General features: G+C 38.3%; 1 protein-coding gene across 4 annotated transcripts in view; it reads left to right on the forward strand.

Moving 5' to 3' along the window:
- LOC122799895 (E3 ubiquitin-protein ligase RNF14-like) overlaps nucleotides 1-17,854 on the forward strand; it is a 513,500-nt gene extending 495,646 nt beyond the window's left edge. For all 4 annotated transcript variants that reach the window (XM_044069272.1, XM_044069274.1, XM_044069273.1 and 1 more), the window contains exon 8: nucleotides 17,290-17,854. In XM_044069272.1, coding sequence (XP_043925207.1) covers nucleotides 17,290-17,296 — 7 coding nt within the window. In that variant the 3' untranslated portion in view covers nucleotides 17,297-17,854. The remainder of the gene's footprint in view (nucleotides 1-17,289) is intronic.
- Nucleotides 17,855-23,534: the final 5,680 nt, after the last annotated feature.

Raw genomic sequence — 23,534 nt, forward strand, 5'->3', positions numbered from 1 at the left:
CTATTCCAACATTATTTACATCGACATGCTACTACATATGCACTGAGCATCAATCTCAGCACATGCAAAAAATTTAAAACAAAAAAGAAAACATCATTTTTTAGCACCCCCTGCTAATTATATACTGTAACATCAAGATCCACAATTCTCGGGGAAAGGGCAAATTCCCCAACTCCGAGAATCATTTGATCTGCTACTTTAGTCAGCAAGTTTTGACTGTCTGTTTAGTCATCCAAATTTTGTGTGAATTAAATAGATGTCGATAAAAGTGCTGTTCGACAAAAGAAATGACTACCATATAATATGCACACACACAAATATAAATATACATATATGTATACATTTACATATACATGTATATATATATATATATACACACACACACACACACACACACACACACACACAGCATTAGGTTTGGTATGCTGAGAGCAGTTTCATCAAGCAGCACAGCTGAAATACTTTTTAAAGTGCTAAAATAGCCCAGGGTTTTTCAGAAAGAGTTATGCCTCCTTGCCCTTCCCACACCCCTTTCCATTATGTACAAACAGTCTGACAAGTTGCCATACTCAGGTTTATATGATCACATGCATGTGTGTGTGTATATATGTGTATGTGTATAAGTCTTAAAAGACACTGGAGGCAGACATAAAAAATCCAGGTTTACTGTAATAAAATATGCCAGTTAATATTGCAGAGTATCTTTCAAACTACTTATATTATGTACATTACGTTAGTTTAAACTTTAAAGTCCATAGACCTGTCACCACCTGGCAAGTTCAGTTTTTTTTATAGCCATGACAGCAAAGAGGCTATTTGAAAAAAATATTCACATCTACAGGTCATGCCAGACCTTCACTTTAGCTCCTACATACTTAATTCTTTACCTGAGTTTCCGTCAGTCTAAATTCTCATTAATCCCACACTGAGCCATCAAACTCTAGTAATCGTCAATGCTTGGTCAGAACCCCTGTTCGTACCTGTGGCGAACCTCCAGCTAATAACCCAACTTCATGATTTGTTGTTTTTATACTTTACAAAATCAGTGAATAAATTCTCATTAACTGACTAAAACTATCATTTTCCTGATAAAGTGCTGCGACAAATTTACAAACACAAACAGACCAAAAATATGAGTCATAAATCCGAACATTCTGTGAAAATCAGGACAGTTGAGAGGTATGTCCATCTGCCTGAAAATATCATTGCTCTTTGAGAGGAATACTAACTTTTGTGAGGTTAGTCAATGGACAGACAAATGTTGCATAATTGTATACAATTTTCCATAGTAGCCAACGAGTCCAAATAAATCCTTCACTTGACTTTTAGTGGAAGGTACAGGCCAGTTTTTTACTGCTTCTGTTATTTTGTAGTTATAGTTTTACCATCCGTTTTCCTAAAGGTATCCCAAATATTTGGCTTCCACAATATCTAATTTGCTTTTCTTAACATTCACTATCATGCCTGTTCCAGTCTGTTTCTTTTAAATTCTAAATCAGTCCTCAGAATGATTAAACACTTTATCCAGTTATGCAGCAGTGTATCCTGAGTGGGTCTTCACTATTGTGTCCATTAGCCTCTGAGGGATGGCTGAAACTCCATGTACGCTAATTGTAGCGCTGTGTACTGAAATAGACCATTGTGGCTTAAAAGGCTGTTCTTTTTTTTTTGTTTTGTTTTTTGTTTTTTTAGCAGAGGGGCTGAGCTGTATCTGCCAGTACTCCTTTGTCAAGTCTAGGGTATCTTGCCTTTCCTAGGTTGTCTAGCAGCTTATCTGTTCTGATCGTGGGATAGCTATCAAACTTTCAAATGTTAGTCAGTTTTCTAAAGTCATTACATAACTTGACACATATCAGGATTAAGAAAGTACAGATGAGTAAGATGAACTTACCAAACCAGTAGATGCTCATTTGATCACTGCTGCAGTAGGTTTAGCTGTATGGATTATATTCTGCCAAGGATATATTAGCCAGCCAGCTTCTAAAGCTTCAGGACACCTTCCATGTGCCCAAACTGTCAAGCAGCTTGAGCTGAGCTAACTAAAAGACAAGTTTGGGCATGAAGCCCTACAGAGCTTTCTTGCTAGCAGAGAGTGGGAGGCAAAGCACTGAAAAGGCAATATTAGGAGCAAACAAAAAATAAATGTCCACACTCTGGCATAGAAAAAAAAAAAAAGAAGGGGGTTAAGGGAGGGAGAGGCAACCGCAGCGGTGATCATTTGAACATCTCCTTTTATGGTACATTCATCTTAGACAACTGTACTATGTTCATCATATTGATCACTGCTGCATTAGCCTCTGCTATATGGGTAAATGAGCATAGTTAGCTATATTTGGGAGGTTGAAGGAGAAGATTCCATGAGCTCCCTGGAGAATGGTCCTAGCAAAGCTTGATCTAGACCTAGAGAAGGAATCAAGCTTGTAGTGCTTTGTAAAGGTATATACAGAGGACCAAGTATCAGCTTCAGGAATACTTCTAGAATCCAACCCTTTCCAAAGAGCTATAGATGAAGCCAAGGCCCTGGTAGAGTGGGCCTTGACATTGCCTGGAATATTTTCTTATGGTGAGTATAACACAAGGTAATAGCATTAGACAACCATTTGGAAATAGTCTGTTTTGACACAGACTGTTCATTCTTCTTACCTTCACAAGAAATGAACAATTGATCCAAAGATCTGAAATATTTAGTTCTGATAAGATAGTACCTGAGTTGTCTGTGGACATCCAGGGTATGCAGAATCCTTTCTTCCCCATGTTTAGGTTCAGGAAAGAAAACAGGAAGGTGAATAAGTTGGCATAAAGTGAACTTGAATATCACTTAGGCATAAAAGAAGGATTAGTTCTCAAAGAAACCCTGTCCGTATGGAACATGAGATAGCATTGACTCACTATAAAGACTTGCAACCTGGATACCCTTTTTTGCATAGGTCAGAGCAATCAATAAAACTGTTTTCCATGTTAAGAACCTCATGTCAGCCACATTAGCTGGTTCAAATGGAGCAAGTGTTAGCTTCAAAATTAAGTTCCCAAGGGCGAGGCCACCATTTTTTTGGAGGCCTCTTATGCAAAATCCCTTCTGATATGAGACTGCATTGTAAGAGAAGGATCCATGGGCAAACATGCTGAAATGGTCAGTAAGTAAACATTGATAAAAAAATAAGAAAGGCCATATGATGTTAGCTAACACAAATATTGTAAAACAAGACAACAACTAGCCATGCATGGGTACTGGTTATGTTGTTGGCACCAACTACAAAACCTTTTCCATTTGATAATATATGATTTTCTATTAGCAGGCTGTCTTGCATCCATTAGTACCTGCTGCACATCCCAGAAACCAGTCGCCTTTTAAAAGAAATTAAGACCCCATCATCCAGGCAGTCAATTAAAGATGATTGATGCTGAGGTGTATCAAACACCCCTGTTCTTGTGTAAGTAGATCCATTCTGTGAGGAAGCTTGTGGTAATTACCCCTGGCTATTTCCAGAAGAAGGGAGACTCACAGTTGCCTGGGCCAGAAGGAAGTCACCACAGTGATCTTTGTGGATTCCTTCTGAATCTTCAGAGATACCCTGGTTATTATTGGATAAGGTATAAAGGTATACAGGAGCATTCCTAGCCAAAGAAAAGAAAATGCATCTGTCTTCCAGATCTTCTTCCAAGGTATCCTGGAACATAATTTTGCCAGTTGGTTGTTTAGAGAGGAGGCAAAGATGTCTGCTTGAGAAGCTCCCCACAGATGGATCAAATCTTGGAAGACCCCTGATCAAGTTTCCATTTGTGATAGTCTGCTGTGATCCTGCTCAGTTTTGCTCTGACAGAATTTACGATGCCTGTACAGTGAGATTCTGCTGTGAAGCTATATCCCAAGCTAACTTGGCTATTCTGCAAAAGGGGGTAAGACCTGTTTCTCCCTTGCTTGTTGTTGTACCACATGACTGTGATATTGTCTGTAACCACTTGAAGAGGTCTTGGGGACCAAAGATGGTTCAGAGAGTTGAGTGACTTGATCAGGACAAGCATCTCCTTGATATATGCTTGCATCTGTCCTTGGTGTCCCACACCCACTGCACTTTTATCCCTCCTGAAACTGCTCCCCAAGCAAAGTCTGTGCCCCTGTGGTGACTGACTGCTTTAGAGCAGGGAGGGAGAACAGGAGACCTAGATATAAGGATATCGGTGGTCTCCACCAAAAGATTTCTCTACTGACAACCCCCAACATGGGATTTTAAAAGACAAAGGTTGTTGATACTGAGACCAAAGAGATTTCCAATACTGCTGTATCTTTCTCATGAGGACTCTTGCCAGAGTCATCATGAGAGCCATAGATGCCATGAGACCCAAAATTCTGAGGTATTCTCTCACAGTAACTGAAGTCTGACTGGAAAACTGTAGAAATAGGTATAAATAAAGATCTATTTTTTTCCAGTGGAAGAAAATATGTGTGAACTGAATTATTTAGTTGACGTCCCAGGAACACAATCCTATATGAGGGCGTCAAGAAATAGTTTTGGATGTTCTATTGGAATCCCAGCTTTTGCTGTGTCAACCAACAGAGAGATTCCTGACACTTTGAAAAAGACTTTGCAACAATAAATAAGTTGTTTAAATGTGGAAAAATGTGGATATCCTGTAGCCTGCAATGAGCTATAACTGGAGCTAGACACTTTTGAACACTTTTGGTGCAGTGGGTAGTCCAAAGGGTATGGCAGAGAAATGATAATGTGATCCAGACAAGTTTGGATGAATAGGGATGTGATGATAAGCATCGTTTAAGTCTAAAGTTAGCAGGAAATTTCAAAGAGGAAGAAGAGGTAACAGGTTGTGAAGTAACATCATTCTGAATTTAGGCACTATCACAAACAGGTTTAAGAAACAAAGATCCATAACTGGTCTCCAAACATTTTCTTTGGCACTAGGAACATCCCTGAATAAAAATACTTCCCAATATGGGACAGAGAAACTGGTTCTATTACTGCTTAGGACATCACGTGATAAAGATCAAGTGGAAACAAAAGAGTCTGATCTGGAGGATGAGGATTGACCCCCAGGAAAGGAGGAGTTTCCTCCCACTGCCATCTGTAGCCTTGATGAATGATTTTCATAACCCATTTGCCTGAAACTAAAGTTATTTAAAGTATATTTTCCTTCCAGGATGAAACTGCAGTTAAAACATTCCTCATACTTTTAGAATTTGTCAGAATAAACGTTTAACACATGAGCCTGACAATTCAAAATTCTGAAAATCCAACACATTTTTTCCATGTCTATCAATAATTTTCCTATCCTTATCAGAAAGAGTAGAATTGGAATTAACTAAGTGCTTAGTAGCAGTGGAGACAACTAAGGCTATAGCTTCTAGGTCAGGTTTGGGAACATTGTATAAAAATGTAAAAGATGAGGAAATGTATACATTCTGTCTACCTTTTTAGGGGCAGCTGGCTGACAATCAGGAACATTGCAGGCAGTAACACACATACCCTCTAAAGCAGACAGAAGGGGAGGAAAGGGTGTAGGTTCTAGAAAAATCATTCTGTAACAACTCATAGCATTTTCTGAGGGACTGATAAACCTCAGTGTTCTCCCACTGAAAACACTGGCACATTCTTGCAGTAGAGAAAGAGAAACCACAAAAGGTAGAATCAGAATCTGAGCTTTCCTCTGAGTCTGAATCAGAAACTTGAAGAAAAAAAAAACTGAATCCATCCCTATATCATCCTGTTCAGATTCAGAATCTTGAATCTCTTAAGAAAAAGAGGAATCCCTTTCCCTTCTAGAAACTGAAAAGTTATTTAATATGATTAATGACAGTCTTGTCTTACTCACTGATACTGCCGACTGCAGCTTCTGTGTTAGTGTCTTGTAAAAAACAGTGTATTAACCTTTTAAACTTTGCACAGAACTATTGAAGTAACTTGTCTATACAACAGACAACACGTACAATAATGTATAGTTTGCAAGGTTTATTTTCTTCAAGTTTATTTTCATACAACATGAAAGGTGTTTTCCAGTAAACAGCTCTAAGCAGATCTAACAAGAAATCAGATTACATCTCACATATATACATTCTTATGAAACCAGTCTTTTGGGAACTTTCAAAGTTATTACTTTGGTATTTTCTGATGTCATACAGTCTGCTTATTAAACTTTTAGGGAGTCTTTCCTGTTTGAGATTGTTTCTGTGTGAAAGCAGTCTTTCAATGATATGTAGTCTGTTAATAAGCTCCTTTGTGTTCTTGTTTCAAGGTAAATTACGTGACAGTTCAGTAAGTTGTTTTTGCCTCCAACTCGGTTCCTTCCTTGCACCTGCATCCTTATCTGTAATCCTTGAAGCTTGCATTAAACACTGAACATTCAGCTTATCCTTATCAGCATTTTCTCAAGCTGTACCACAACCTTTATGTTACATTTTACACATAAATGTCGTTTAGCTGAGAACAGTTTAACCCTTTAATATATGTATGCCAGCAAACAGAAATGTATGCATCTAACTGAATATTATTTTTGCATATATTATAGCAACAGAAGTGTATATGCAGCTAACTAGCAAACAGGTGTACATGTATTTATAACTCTCTAAATATATATCTAACAGAAACTACTTTACAAGAAGGACCAATAGCCTGAAGTAAACTCTGTGCCAAACCCAGTAAACTACTCCTATCCAAAGAAATATGAGAGGTGTAGATACATGCTTGATTTTCTGTTCCATTTTGACAGGGAAATGGGGCCAACCATTTTACTAATGGCAGCTGATGAATCCCCAGGGATGGGAACAGCATTCTGACTCAATAGGGAAACCTTCCCTTTTCCCTCTCTCAGGACTGAAAAGAGTGTCTCTGCCGTGCCCACTGAGGGTACGCCAACAGTTGCAGAGGATGTGGCTAACCCCTGATCTATAGTGGCTATAGGTACTACACCAGAGGAATTCAGGGTAAAAGATGAGTGGTCCGAGGTACAACAAATGGCCACAGTGGAGTCAGCCACCTGTAGCTGAGGCAAATTGCTAGCCTGCTGTGGTGCCAAAGGCTGTTTACCTAACTTTTTCTTTTTGTGGCCGGAAAAAGAACCAACAGTGGGACCAGTTGTTTATTCCATGGTCAAGCAGAAAATAGTGCCACTTTCCCAGGGAAAACAAATAGCAAATTCAAGTAAAACTACCAGTCCACAAAAGTTACTTTTTTTGACAGAAAAAAACACTTTAAAAGGCACTCTGAAACACTATGCCAGCCCCACAAAGGAAATGTAAACATAGTTTCCCCACAAAAAATATGTCTTCAGTTAGTTTACACTACTGTTAAACTGACAGAAAAAAATAAATGCTCCATTTGAATGTATGTTACAGTCTCGAGATAGTCTATTAAAACACAACACTCATGTTTGAAATAACTTTCCTACAGAGGAAAATACTAAAACATCAATAAAATTAAGAAAATGCATGTTTTTCTCTCCCAAAGAGAACTTAGCTGCCCAGCAAAGGAAAGCACACGCCAACCATTGATACTCTGAAGCCTTAGAGATGAGTGCCCATCATCGTCAGTAAAGTTCTGAAGGGTTTCACACCCAAACTTGTCTTTTAGTCAGCTCAGCTTGAGCTCCTTGACAGTTTGGGTGTGTGAAAGGTGCCCTGAAGCTTTGGAAGCTGACCAGCTGTTATACATAGCTAAGGCTATTGCAGCAGTAATCAGTATGATGAACATAGCAGTACTGGGCTTCTCCATTCACTTTGTGACTCTTTGGTTGCTTCTAATTTGAGCATCTTTTGAACTTCTTTCACTGTCTCTGTGAATGTGGTACTCTGCTTAGTTGCAGACTATCCTTTACTCCAGATATTCTCTGTATTATGTTCTCTCAGTTTAGTCCTGTCAAGCACTTCAGAAAACAATATTTATTTTTTAATAGAAATTCTTTTACTTCCTGCTTTTCTATGTTTGACAAGAATTCTTCTGCCTCTACTTTAGGTAGGATTCTGTGGTCTTCCTTGTCCAAATTTCAATTTGCAAGCTGACAGCAGAACTTTCTACTTTTCATGGCTTCAGGTCTTTGATTTGATAAATTTGGTCTATCTTTCTCTTCCCTGATTTATTTTTAACTGCTTCACAATAAAGCACTGTCACAGCTCATGCAGCACCCTTGACATAAAGGAAATGCTTTGGATATTATCTCTTTAAGTATACCCCCTCTAGAGAGTAGCAGTACCAGTGTAAAAATTACTGTAACATGGCTAGCCAGCTGACACCTTGACCCATGTGCAAAAATTGGAAAAAGGGTTTGTGGATGGATGGATGGATGGATGGATGGACGGACTTGTACTATATAAAGTATTATCTTTTATCTCAAAATATGGATAACAGTAATTGGAATAACTTGTTCATAATTTTCTGATTTTCCTCTACTATCTTAGTTATTTCTCACTAACTTTGCTTAAAATATAATCTTTCCATTGTCCTGTTTTTAAATGTATGTGGCTTATTACATCTAAATCCATGAATTCAGGGTTAGTTTCTTCACTAACTTATCTTGAGTTTAAAAAGAAATCTTCTTTTCCCAAGAAAGGTGGGTCTGGGGCTTCTTCTTTGGCCTCACTTACAAAGAGTAGCTCTGGGTAAACACTTGATCTGTTTTAATTCCTAGGCTATTTGAGATCTCTCTTTTACAGCTTTTTGTTCTTTGTTTACAGAAACAGGTTCGGCACACTGCATGTTCATATCTATCTCACTTTTAGTACTCACTAATGTTTCTAAACTCTGAGGGTCCTCCCTTAAATGTCTTCATTCTTCTACTTTTATCATGTTTGCTTCTGTACTAACACTTCATGTAAGTCTGTGTCTAGACAACTGTCATCTATTGATTTTTATTTCAGATTTTTTTTTACAATGATTCACCTTCATTTCCATTGCTGACATCCCGTACAGTAATGGGTTATGTTTTTTCTAGTAACACACGTGATCCTTTTACACTCTAACCATAAGAAAATTCTAGTCCCATTCCCTTCTCCTGGTTTTAAATTTAGATTTATGTAAGAGTGTCACTGTCCTGCTCTACCCTGGTTTAATAGAACAATCTAGGAACTCAGAGTCTTGAAAATCATAATCTTGAGACTATTATATCAAAATACCAAAATTCTGAAGACCACAATATGGAATTCCTGGACTTGCCCCCTGAAGGACTCATATTAACGTTCATTCTTAGGTTCACACTGGTAGGGGGGATTCAGTATTTAAGATTTTTAGACATTGTGGTCTTCAGTGTTTGGTCTTTAAACATTATGGTCTTAGAATGACTTTCAAGAAACTCCCTTACCAGCCTCAGTAAGAAGCTGAGATCCCTCATAAAATCCTCCAAAGCTAGTTACAAAAATAAAATTGCCAAAGATTCCAAAGACAACCACAAGGCGTTCTATAACTATGTGAAAAATCTAAATGGCAATGCTCAGATCTGCTCTGAGCTACAACAGAATGGCATTAAATATACTGATCCCAAGGATATTGCCAATATCCTGGCAGATAGATTCAGTGCCAATTTCACCCCCTCTCACCCCCTAAATGGCCCATCTCAATACCAGAAGTTTGCCAAATTCCGGTAATAACGTCCACACATGTAAAAAATGCACTCTCCAAAGCTAAGAATACAGCATCCATGGGACCAGATGACATCCCAGGCTGTGTACTACATGAACTACAAAATGAACTGGCGCCTCACCTAAGTGTCATGTTTAATCATACTCTGACCTCAGGCTTCATGCCCACTGAGAGGCACACAGCTACAGTTATCCCACTCCACAAGGGGGAATCCACCTTGGATCCCGAGAACTACTGCCCCATCAGTCTGACGAGCCTGATCTGCAAGGCCATGGAATGTATTATCATGGAACTTATAAAAAAAGACATTGGGAACCTTAAAACACTGGACCCCACCCAGGTTGGGTTCTTGAAGGGCCGATCTTGTCTCCTGAACCTGACTGACTTCTTCTAATCAGTCTCCAGAGCCAAGGCAGTCCACACAGCCTATCTGGACCTCACCAAGGCCTTTGACACCATCCCCCACTCTGTAATCATGGATAAACTTACTAAGCTGGGCATTAATCCTTATGTCACTCAATGGGTTGCCAACTGGCTTACTGACAGAACTCACACTGCAGAAGTAGCTGACTCCAAATCAAGCTCCAGACAAGTGACAATTGCAGTACCTCAGGGTTCAGTCCTGGGACCTCTCTTGTTTGGCATCTACTTCTCTGAAGTACAGGCCAACACTAAGGGACTCTGGCTAACAAAGTTCACAGATGACTGCAAACTGGGAGCCATTATTGAATCCCCAAATTATGTTGATACTCTACAAAAGGGCCTTACAGAAACAGATGCTTGGTGCCAGAGCCATGGGCTCAAGCTCAATGCCAAGAAATGTATAGTTATCCCCTTTTGGAAAAAACATGTACCCATGAATTACCACATAGGTGGCAGTACACTAAACACCGAAAGTGTGATAAGAGACTTAGGGACACAGGTGGACAGTGGTCTCACCTTCAATAACCACATCGCCACAACAGTCAGGAAATCCTTCTATGTGGCACACCTCATCACTAAAGGCTTTTCATCCAGTAAAAAGGAGGTCATTGTCCCAGTGTACTCATCCCTCATTAGACCCATTATAGAATACAATGCCCCACTTGGTATGTACCTCTCAAGACATCTGCAACAACTGGAAAGGCCGCAGAAATACCTCACTAAAAGAATCACAGACCTAAAGCAGATGCCCTAATCTGACTGCCTTAAAAAACTCCAGCTATACTCTGTCGCATATCGTCTACTCCGAGGTGATCTCTGCTTAACATACAAGGCCATGTCAAACACAGAGCTGTTGGACATGCTACACTTAAAGAAATCCCAATCCCTCAGAGCCACACGCTCCAGGGATCTAAACCTTGTCATCACAATAAGCAAAACATGCTGGAGGGATAGGTACCTGACCCAGAGACTCCCCAGACTCTGGAACAGACTGCCCATACATGTCAAGCAGAGTGTCTCTTTGGCCCTCTTCAAAAGAAACCTTGATGATTGGATGTGAGAAAGGAAATTCACCCCGGGGATCATGTCAGCTGCCCTGCTAGACAGGGGTCCAGGGAAGTAAATAGTGTGGGAAGAAATAGCCAAGGAATTGTTATGGCTAGGCTTGTATAGGCCCTAGGGCCGATAGCCTAGTACCAACCCATGAACCTATGTGTGGTTCATGATTGTGATACAAAACCACTCTACCTTGCACTCCTGTGATGGATTTGTTGATGAAACTGCTGCTGACTTAGCTCTTTCTTGTTAATATGGACTACATGAAAAGAGACATAGAGGAGCTCTCCGATTATGTAGCCCAGGCTGGTATGACCCTGACCCTGAGCAGCATCTTGCCCTCACCAAGAATGATACCACAATACAAAGACAAGATGATTCTAAGGGGATCCAATGTCTGTCTGCCTGGGATGACATGTTGGACAAGCCACGCTGCTTCGCAAGGGATGGCTTACACCTGTCACCACTGGGCTTCCGGATATTGGCTAAGGCTCTTGCCACCCCCATAGTGCCTTTTTTAGGCAAGGCTCAAAAGACAAACCCACCTCCTTAGAAAACAATAATGGAAAAAAACTAAGGGTAATGCTGCTCAACGCCAGAAGCCTAAATCTCAAGATGCAGGCACTTGATGCACTCCTCAGCATGGAGAACATTGACGTCTGTGCAGTAACTGAAACCTGGTTCAAGGCTCCTGAGAGCACCCCAGCGCTACCAGGCTATACCTCGTATCATGCTTTTCGGCCCCAAAACCCGGGCCGAACCACAAAGGGAGGGGGAGTGTCCATATTCATCAGGGACACCCACACCTCCAGGTTAGTAGCAACACATGAAGCATCAGAGACCATACAGGTGCAACTAACCATAGGCAAAACTGCTATACAACTGGTAGCATGTTACAGACCACCCTCACAATCTCAAGAACTCCACTCAGCCTTCCTGAAGACATTGGAGGATATGAATGTATCACAAAATACCATCATACTGGGAGACTTCAACTACCCAAACATAGATTGGGTACATTATTCTAGCCCTAATACCCTAGCCCAAAGGTTCCTGGAATTCATAAATTCAAATGCACTGGAACAATTAGTCACCTCTCCCACTAGGGAGATAATATACTAGACCTGATCATCACAAACATGGGGACAAAATGCTCCACACCGGAAGTATACCCCTCACTAGTGAGATCTGACCACAAACTAATCACCCTGGTTATACATATCCCACCTCCACCCCCAGCACAAAAGACCACAGTGAAAAACTTCTCAAAAGCAGACTTCACTCTTCTTAAGACTGAGATGGTATCCTTTAAGCCCACTGTGCCAGTGGATACCACATCCCACGATGCCGAATCCTTCACAAATGCTTTCTATGGACATATCCAAGAATGCATGGATCATGCAGTCCCAAACAAATCCAAGTCCCTCTCCACCAAAGGTAAGCGTCCTGTCTGGTGGACCTCAGCCATAAGCAAATTGTATAACAAAAGAAGGAAGCTACTGCACGTCAGAGCAAAATCCCATGAAGCGAAGACATCTCTGATCAACATTAGCAGAAAACTACGTTCTCTCATAAAAACATCCAAGGCCAACTTTGAGAGAAAAGTCGCTAAGGACACTAAAGATAACCACAAAGCCTTCTTCAGCTATGTTAGAAACCTGGGCGGAAACCCTCAGATATGCTCAGAGTTGGTTCACAACAATAAAAAATACACTGAACCCACAGATATTGCCAACATTCTGGCTGACAGGTTCAGTGCAAATTTCTCCCCTCCTTCACCCCCAAAAGAAGAAATACTTATCCCAGCTGAATGTAATCTCCCTGTCATCTCAGATGTCCAAGTGAGAACCGCCCTAAACAAAGCAAAAAACACAGCATCAATGGGACCTGACGGTATCCCGGGTTGCGTGTTATGTAAACTCCAAGAGGAGCTAAACCCACACATAAAAATGCTATTTAACCTTAGCCTTACTTTGGGATATGTACCTGAACACTGGCGTACAGCAACAGTGGTCCCACTCCACAAGGGGGGGGGTGCCTCTACAGACCCTGGAAACTACCGCCCCATAAGCTTAACCAGCCTGGTCTGCAAAGCTATGGAAAGAATCATTATGGAACTCATAAACAGAGACATAGGGGACCTACAGACACTTGACCCCACCCAGTTCGGCTTTGTAAAGGGCAGATCCTGCCTTTTAAACCTGGTTGACTTTTTTGAAACAGTCACTAGAGCCATTGACGAGGGTAAAGCAGTCCATACAGCATACCTGGACTTGGCTAAGGCCTTCGACACAATAACCCACTCAGGCATCATAGATAAGCTCAACAGCTTAAATGTAAACCCTTATGTCACTAGATGGGTTGCAAACTGGCTAAAGGACAGAACCCATAAAGTTAAAATTGCTGGAGCAATGTCAGACTCAAAGCCAGTCACAAGTGGTGTCCCACAGGGATCTGTCCTGGGACCCCTCTTGTTCGGCATTTATTTCTCAGATGTTAAAGCAAAAACGGGAGGGCTGTGGCTGACAAAGTTCGCAGATGACTGCAAACTAGGCGCCATAGTCGATATACCAGCAGACACACACATCCTACAAAAAGGCCTCACAGAAACGGACAACTGGTGCCGGAGTCACGGCCTTAAACTAAATGCCAAAAAATGTATAGTCATCCCCTTTAGGAAAAACAAAGTACCCACAAATTATCACATAGACAGCAACCCACTGAGTACTGAAAAAGTAATCAGAGACCTAGGGACCCAAGTCGACAGCGACCTCTCATTTGATATCCACGTTGCCAAAGTGGTTAGAAAAACATTCTACCTTACACACCTCATCATGAAGGGATTCACATCCAGATCCAAGGATGTCATTGTACCCCTATATTCCTCCCTCATCAGACCCATGATTGAGTACAATGCCCCATTTGGTATGTACCTCACCCGGCATTTGCAACAGCTGGAGAGACCACAAAAGTACCTCACCAAGAGGATCAAGGGTCTCCAACATATGTCTTATTCTGCCAGACTAAAGAAACGTCAGCTCTATTCAGTATCATACCGCCTGCTCAGAGGTGATCTCTGCCTGACGTACAAGGCCATGTCCAATCAGGATCTGATGGACATGCTCCACCTCAAAAAATCCAAGTCCATCAGGACCACGAGAGCTAAAGACTTAAACCTCAGCACAAGTATGAATAGGACATGCTGGAGGGATAGATTCATAACCCAGAGGCTTCCCATGCTTTGGAACAAGATCCCAGTTCGTATTAGGCAGAGCCCCTCACTGACTCTCTTCAAGAGAAATCTTGATGAGTGGATGGGAGATCGTAAGTTTACCCCAGGGGTCACATCTGTGTCACTGCTAGACAGGGGCACAGTAAACTAATTCTATTATATAAGGGGACCTTCATTGTGTCACTACTAGACAAAGTATTCTAAATTTATTCTGTACATTTTTGTACCATTTCATGGGGTGGCAAATGCCACATCACTATGGCTAGGCTTACAAATGCCCCAGGGCAGATAGCCTAGTACTATACTATGAAACTATACTATATATCAGCCTGCCACACTGAGTCTATGAATGCTCCTTCTCCCCTTATCCTACAGTGTCTTAAATGGGGAGCTCTTTCCCTATTATAACATCACAAGTTGGGAGCTAAAGTTAAGGGATGCAAAAATTTTCCAGGAACTGTTTGGACTTTTACATGTGTGAAGGGGTATTCCATCACCACAAACACATATGTCACCTGCACCATTTTTATACATATAAGAATGTTTGACAAGTCAAGTAAAGGTAAACTTTATTGTCATTGAGACCCACCCACAGTTGCTTCAGTTTCAAGTGTATATATCACATGCAACTACAGAAAATAACAAGGACATATAACAGTATAGTAACATATACATATAATAAACAAGACTGACAAGAGATGGTAGCAGCCTTCATCAAATATTGCACATGTGGAAAAGCAATTATTGCACACAGTGTACAGAATGTATTGAATAGCACAAGTATATTGTACAGAATGTTCAATTACTACTGATTACTACTGATTACACTTTTAAAATAGCTTGATGTAGGTATTGCACAAGAAGATAGCTGGACTACTGATTGTTCCAGTCACCAGCTATTGATATGTTGTAAGTGCAACAGTCTGATAGCATGTGGGAAGAAGCTCCTACTAAACCTGGAGGACTTACAACGCATACTATGGTATTGTTTTCCTGAAGGTAAGCAGTAGAACAGACCATGTGCAGGATGAGTGTGGTCTCTGATTATTTTTCTGACTGTGCAAATACACTGTGCTTCATATTGGGCATGCAGAACTGGAAGTAGGGATCCAATGATCTTCTCCACTACCTTTACCACCTTCTGTAGGGCCTTTTGGTCTGAGGCTTCCCCTAACCAGACTGTGAGATTGCTAGTCAAAGTGCTTTAAATGGTACCCCTATATAGAAGATTTTGAGAACAGAGGAAGGTAGACTAGCTTTCCTCAGCTTCCACAAGAAGTGCAAGCACTGATGTGCTTTCTTCACAATGTGGTTTGCATTTCTTGACCATGATATGTGTATTCATGTTTTCAGAATCTAGTAAAGCATGAACTTCTCTGCCTTCCAGAAATGTTATACACTTTACTGTCTGGTTGCATTACAATTTTTATAATGCTGATTCAGTAATCCTAGCTTCAGTCTTCACACATTAAGTAGGGGCAGTACTATTTGTAGCATGCATATCAGTTCTCTCGTTACTACTACTAATATTTTTTCAGTGTTAGTGGAACAAATTATAGGTATGTCACCCCCTCCCACCACATCTGAAACAAGTTAACTCATTATTTGCTGCTCTTTATTTCATGGGAGAAGAGGTGGAAAATTTCTTACATATTTAGATTTAGAAGCAGACAATTCAGTTTTATGGAGCATTGCCATTAACTAGTAAGCTTTCTACTAAAAGGACAACTTTGTCAGAGTTCTTGGGGTTGCTTTGTAATATCCACTTTCCCACATTACTTTGCAGTGATCTTTTAACCTGTCCACTGCTAGAATTTTTTTAAAAAGTTTGTGTACTGTTACTGTCAGGATCTAACCACACCTATAAAATATGTTTTAAGTCAAGCAGCTGCGCTGGTTATCAACCTTAGGAGTCCAGTTGTGGATTTTACAGCCCGTTCTTCAAAAGTTGCTCTAGCTCTAGCCAGGAGTTCCTTTTTTAGTGTCTCATACTCTGTAAAATCAGCAGCTGTTTTTCTCACTGCACAGCGATCTCCATTCAGAAGCTACGAGTGGTGTGTGATGTGCAGTTAGTGTTTCGTTCTTACTAGTTTTGAAATTGTAAACATTCATTCCTGTGGGATTGCTATCTTCTCATCTTGTTGATTTTCATTTTCAATTCAATCCACTGAAATAGATCCATATATATGTGTACATATGTACATATTCAAACTACAAAAAAAAAAACTGAATAAAATTTCTTTTCTTACAGAAGGGTAAGCACCCCAGTCTCCCCCTACACCCCATGCTAATTATATGTACTAATCCTGAGATTGCACAATACCCAGGGAAAGGGAATATTCCCCTTCCCAGGTATTATCAGTCTTGCTGAGCAGTCAACCTACTTAGTATATAAATATAGAAAGAAAGATACACGTGTGTGTGTGTGTGTGTGTGTGTGTGTGTGTGTGTGTGTGTGTGTGTGTGTGTGTACATATATATATATATATATATATATATATATATATATATATATATATATATATATATTATACGTGTGTGTGTGTGTAAAACATGTATACACACACGCACACACACACACACACACACACACACACACACACACACACACACACTGTAGACCTAATTGTCACAGTATATAATTCTAGATTATACTGGTTTTGGTGCATTATCTAATATCTTGTGACTGTTGGGATTGTAATCACATATATTCTTTAGTATGTTCTGTTTGTGTCTTGATGGAGTATTACTGAAATCATCTGTGTTTATCTGAACTTTAATTTGTCAGAGCTGTGTTATTGTGGCCTGCAATGAAAAGGTATTTGACTATAGATAGATAGATAGATAGATAGATAGATAGATAGATAGATAGATAGATAAGGATGTGAGCTGTTTCATTACAAGGAAAGAGGACTAATCATCAGTATTAATTATTGAAAATACTATGCACTGATGATGATTTTAAAGTAACCATTATTCTTTTTTTGTTATTTACAGGTGGTAGGATCAGGTTCGAAAGTATTACTTTTTGCAAAACCTGCTTTCTAAGCTCAAGACTGTTTATGGGTAAATGGAGAAGCTAAGCATACCCAGAATGGAAAACTATTATATTTTTGGTCCACATTACCGAGAAGATACTGATAAAGACTGTTATTTTCAAATATTATATCATCGGATGTGAATATTTTCTAATACATGACCAGTTGTTATTTTGGGGTTTCCTCTTTTAAATGAAAAGTAAATTCTGTCTTTATTAAGCTAGGCACACTGAATTCAGATTAGTGCCCCTACTTTGAATAACACTCTAATTATGGAATTTTTATGTATATGTTAATGGCACTTACAAAGTATGCCGGTAGAGAGACCGCGTTTTTAAGTTTCCAAGGTTGTACCAGCTATAACTGATTCTTTCATGTTGCAGTAATAGGGACTGTATGATAAACTCCCTGAATCTTGATTCTAAGATGTTAGTTTCAGAAACTCATTGTTATGGAATATCTGCATTTTATATGTCTTAATTTCAGAAATGTAAAATGTGATAAAATTACATTTTGGCAAAACAGAATGGCAGTGTCTCCGTCACTTCCACATGCACAAATTTATCCTGTGAAATGCAGTTTTATATAGCTTGCCAATAGTCACTAAATTTGCCTAGAGGTGAGGGGTTCGCTTCGAGACTGCAAAAAGGAGGAAGCACAATTCCCACACCTTCTTCCATCTTAGTCTGAATGTTACAAACTGTCTGCGTGATCATGAATGCTGACTGTCAGACTAACAGTTTCCTCCCCAGAACTGCACTGGCGTTGTTTATAGTGGCTAAGACTATTAAAGTATGTAGTAGGGTTGCAGCTTCCCATGTTACTTTTATTTTGTTTTATCCATATACATTCTCACTACACAAACTACTGCATATTTGAATTGTTTATGAAATATGACGTTCATATAAGACAGCAGAATTACCTTTTAGCTGAATGGTCTGGGTTACCTATATAAATACACAAGCTGTTGAAAACTGAGTAAGACATGTTATAATGTTTTTTGTTCTTTTAAGTCAGCTGCTTTGATCACATCTTTGCCTTTCTGCTTTGTGCAGTTTGCCATATACTGATAGAAACCACCTCCACTCATTGTCTAACATGGTTCTTATTCTGAGAGCTATCTGTTTATCCAGTGCATAAAATAAGGGAAGTAATGCCTATATCCACATGTTTGTTTACATTGCCATAGTTGGGTATGGAATGGCTTAGCCAGGTCAGTGTAGGCAGTATGCACCATTTTTACCCTCATCCATTGCCTTGGTGACCTTCTCAAAGAATTCCACCAGGTTGAGTAGGCATGATATGCCCTTGACTAAGCCAAACTGAGATGGACCCAATGTTTGAAGATTTTCTATGTCCTTATTAATCAATTCCATGATAATTCTTTTCATGCCTTTGCATATGAGACTAGTAAGATTTATGGGTCGGTAGTTCCCGGGATCTGTTGATGGCCTGCCGTTGTGCAGAGGATGACTGTTGCAGTTCTGAATTCAGTTGTCTGGAGGCTATGTTTAAACAGTGACTACAGTGGTCCTAATAGGACATATTTCATGCTATGTAGGAGGCATCCTGAGATATTATTGGTTCCCATCAATGCAGTGTTTTGGGCCTTAGAGAGCACATCTAGGGCATGCTGCCTAGTGATAATTGGGGGATCTTTGATGGTATTTCCTGGGTGGTGGCCACAGGGAGGGGGGATACAACTGGAGAAGAATTAGCCAGCCAGCAGATTTGCTGTATCATCTGGCTCTCAATATACAATAACTTCTGCACACTGCTTTGTGTACCAGTGAAGATTCAGATGTAGCTTAAGAAAGCATTGTGATTGTCCTTGCCTGGGAGGCTATCTTTATCTCATATCTGGCTTTTGTAGACTTAATCTGCCATCTTAGTTGTTTGTTTAGATTGATGAGAGTGTTTTTATTTTGCTGGCCATAGAACTTTCTAATATTGTCTATGACTTTTTCTGTTATATAACTTGTGTATGTTTAGATTCCACCGGGGGGGGGGGGTGTTCGTTCTATGCTTATTTCTGGTAGACACAGCTTTCTCTATGTATTTATTAACAACATATGATTTAAAGTTACTCAAGGGTTCTGGCTGGTAAGAATTCTTCATTGTCTGAACATTAAGGCCTTACTGACTGTTAAGCTTATGGTTACTAGTGTTCTTATGTGAATATAACTACTCTCTTACCATAAATAAAACACAGGTGCTAAAAGATAAACCCAAGTAATCTTACAGTTACTGTTAACTTTGATAAGTTAGCAGTTTGGTTTCAGAGTAAATTCATTCTTAATTTATGTATTACCAGAAAAAAGAAACATTTGTTGCTCTTCAGTGTGCATTATTTGTGTACACTGTTACTCTTTAAGTAAATCCAATGTCCAGGTTCAGTCCACAGGCTGTCACACTGAGGGACTGAATTGACTTGCTTTTCATTGTTCTTTCCAAAGGTCTTGGGAAATGTCCATGAAAGACCATAACTGTCATATTTAATACCAAATAATCAGACTGGAAAAACGGTGCTGCAGCTGACATATTTTGCGTATAACTGGGTGTCTGCGGGCATTCATCCTAGTTCTGACCAGCTGGCTTGTCTCTCCCCTATGTAACTTACCTCTAGATAGGTTTCCTGCATTTGATTATATAAGCTACATTTTAAGAAGTGCATGTAAATGAACCCTGTACTTTGAAACTTCTATTCTGTGAAATTGTGATGTAGGAAGCCATACAAGCTATCAGAAATGTTTTGCATCTTGGATGGTTACAGGTATTTGTGCCATTTTGGAGTATGTTCTCTTCTGGCCTAAATGTGCTTCTCAGAATAAGATTTAGTAGATTCAGTCGTTGTTTAAATGACAGTAAGTGAGAGTGTTTGAAAACATTTATCAACTTGTTGTCTGTTAGATTTTCAGTCACACACACACACACACACACACACACACACACACACACACACACACACACACACACACACAGTGAGCCTGGCTTTGAAACGCAAACTCATACTAAACATCTGAGATGTATCATTTTTTCTCACATTGGCATTTTTTAAGTGTCTTTTTTCAGCCAGTTGAAAGTAGGTGGTATACTTCATTTTCTAGGCAGAACTGAATATTTTAGCACTGTATCTAACATTCAAACTTAGTAATTCCCAACAGGGAGCTCTTGCCAACCTGAAAATGACTAATTGCAATACTTATGTTCATCTAATATAATGTACTATATTATTCTGTGTTCCAGTGTCTTAGTGATTGCTTTTACTAAAAACATTAAAAAAAACATGACTGGTATAAGACTGGTGAATTTTAAGAGCTACTACACAATCAAAATTGCTTGAAAACATGGTTAGAATCATGTTATATGGAATTTAATTTAAAAAAGCAGGATTATTAATTTTCAAATTTCTAACCCAGGATATCCATATGCTACAAAAAGTACAATACTAAAAGATGCTGACTTCATAAGTGAGTTGGGGATCAATACTGGTAAAAAATATTTTAGTCCAAATTTAATGGATGTGCTTTGGAGGCATTATTTTGACATCAAAATATCCTTCCAACTTTTACAAATCAGTGATTAGACCAGTAATTTAAAATGGTGCAATGGTTTGTAATTACAAGCACTCACATGTAATTAGATTATAAAGGATACAGAGAGGTGTTACCAGACAAATACAAGAATGTCACACATTTGAATTGTAAGAAAAGGTTAGAGAAACTGTCACTGCTTGCTATTAATTACAGACTGGTGAGGGGTGAACTTATTTTCATTTTAAATGCATGAACAATGACATTTATGAGAGAAAAGGAATAATAATATGAATGTGGATGTTAAAGCACCAAAATCCTCACTACATATAAAGTTATTCCAGTGCAGGGCAGGTTTATGGTGGAACACATTACTTCTTTTTTTTTCAAAACAGGTTTATTGTTTTAACATATAAGAGACATATCATAACAATTTTATACAAGTAATTAAAAATAGGTATTATTATAACATTCAACAAAACAACTAAAGTATTTACAAAGACATCCACTACAATCAGATCAATTAATTAAACTAAAATACCATGCTATTGAAATTAAAATTTTTTTAACAAATTTTGTAAATTATCCCATACAATATAATAAGATGTTTTTCTATTTGTTCTTGTCCTAATTGTGTTTATTTCCATATGGCACACTATATTCATAACATTTTTAAATTCATTGAACGAAGGAGGTGTATCTGAAATCCAATTTCTAGTTATTATTTTCCTAGCCACTGCTAGAATAGACCATAACAAGGGAAGCTTAACCTTTTTAACACTTTGAGGTACAGGTGTGTTGAATAATATAAGAGATTTAGAAATAATGAAATTATCTGTAAAAAGAGCCTGCAAAATTCATTAATTGACTTCCAGTATTCTTTCAATTTTATACAGTCATAAAACATATGAGCCCAGTCAGCATTAATTTCTACATTACATCTCTTACATAAATTATCTTTATTATTTATTTTATTCATCATCAAAGGTGTATAAAAAGATCTATGTAAAAATTTCCATGTATAAAGTCTCCAGACAATGGAAGACGTAGTTCTATAAGCAGATTCCAATATATATTGTTTATCTTGTTGATTTGGTGGGTCCCCATTAATAGAAGTGAAATAATTCCAGTATGAATCTACACTGTAAAAAGATTCTTGTCTGATAATTTTATGTATGTATGAAAGTTTACCTTTATCAGAAACTTTATGTTGTAAATTTAATATCAAGTAGTCAATCAGTGTTGGAATAGATTCTTTAACTGTTATAGACATTAGATCTATTTTATTAATGAGATGTTGTCTAAAGGTCTGAACCTCTAACCAGCAAGTTTCTCTTAGATCAAATTCTTGTTTTAAAAAATCTAGATTTTTAACTTTATTATCAGATATCAACTGATACCAGTACTTTAGATCATTATCTATAGCTAATTGAGTTCCTTCAGAAGTAGATGACAAAAGCATACCCTGAGTATACATTATAGGGAATACAATAAAATTCCGTTCCCTATACTTAGGGTGCACGAATATAAAGTTATGATAACTAATAATAATATTTAATGGGTAACAAACCATATGTTTAGGTGTAATAGGTGAAGTACAAAATTCCTTTAGTAACCATAACATGGAGTTATTTACAATCATATTTTTATGTGTTAAGGAGATTTTCATGAAGTGCATACTAATTAGCTCCCAATAATCTTTCCATTTTGCGACATATGACTGATCTATTAATAAAGTAATAACTTTTACAATAGAAGAGATAGTATATAAATTAAAGTCTGGAAAAGAAATACCCCTTGATACCAGCTATTAGTATGTTTCTTTAATGCAATCCTAGGTCTATTAGGTGCCCATAGGAAATTTAACATTAGTGTATTCAGTTTCTTGATAATTATTTTTGTAGGTGGAAGTATTATTGATTGTATTAAGTATAAAATCTTGGGGAATATTATCATTTTAATAATTGTAAGTCTCTCCTCCATATTAAAAACATATTATTCCAGGTATTAAAAGATTTTGTATATTAAGAAAACAGGTATTATAATTATTATATATAATAGATTTAATATCTTTAGATAGTATTATACCTAAATAAGTTATCTGACCTGAATTGGGTACATATTTAGTAAAATCACTAATGAGAATATTTTTTCGTGTATATATAGGTAGTATTTTAGTTTTTTCTTCATTGAATATTAAACCAGAAATACTTTTAAAATTCATCATGTTATCAAGTAGAGACTGCATAGAAGAATTAGATCCTGCTGATGTAATTAGAACATCATCTGCAAAAAGTTGAATTTTGGATGTTGTATTTTTATCTATTTCAAAACCCTCTATGTCAGTACTGTTTCTGATCAAATTAGCCCAAGGCTCCATTACTAAAGTGAATAATAGTGGAGAAAGTGGACATCCTTGTTTTGTACCTTTAAGAATGGGTATTTTTTGTGAAACATATGTTTCTACCTTAATATAAGCCAATGTTCCTTTGTATAAATGCTCAATTAGATTTACAAATGCATCTGAGAAGTTTGTGCACTTCATTAAAGTAAACAGATAGTCCCAACTTACTGAATCAAATGCTGAACTTATATCAAGACTAATAAGTGTTAAATCTTTCTTTTTCCTATTTGCAAAATCTATTAATGTTAAAGTTCTTCTTATATTATC

This window comes from Protopterus annectens, chromosome 4.part0 (genome assembly GCF_019279795.1).
Source record: "Protopterus annectens isolate FY-2018-M chromosome 4.part0, PAN1.0, whole genome shotgun sequence".
NCBI lineage: Eukaryota > Metazoa > Chordata > Ceratodontiformes > Protopteridae > Protopterus > Protopterus annectens.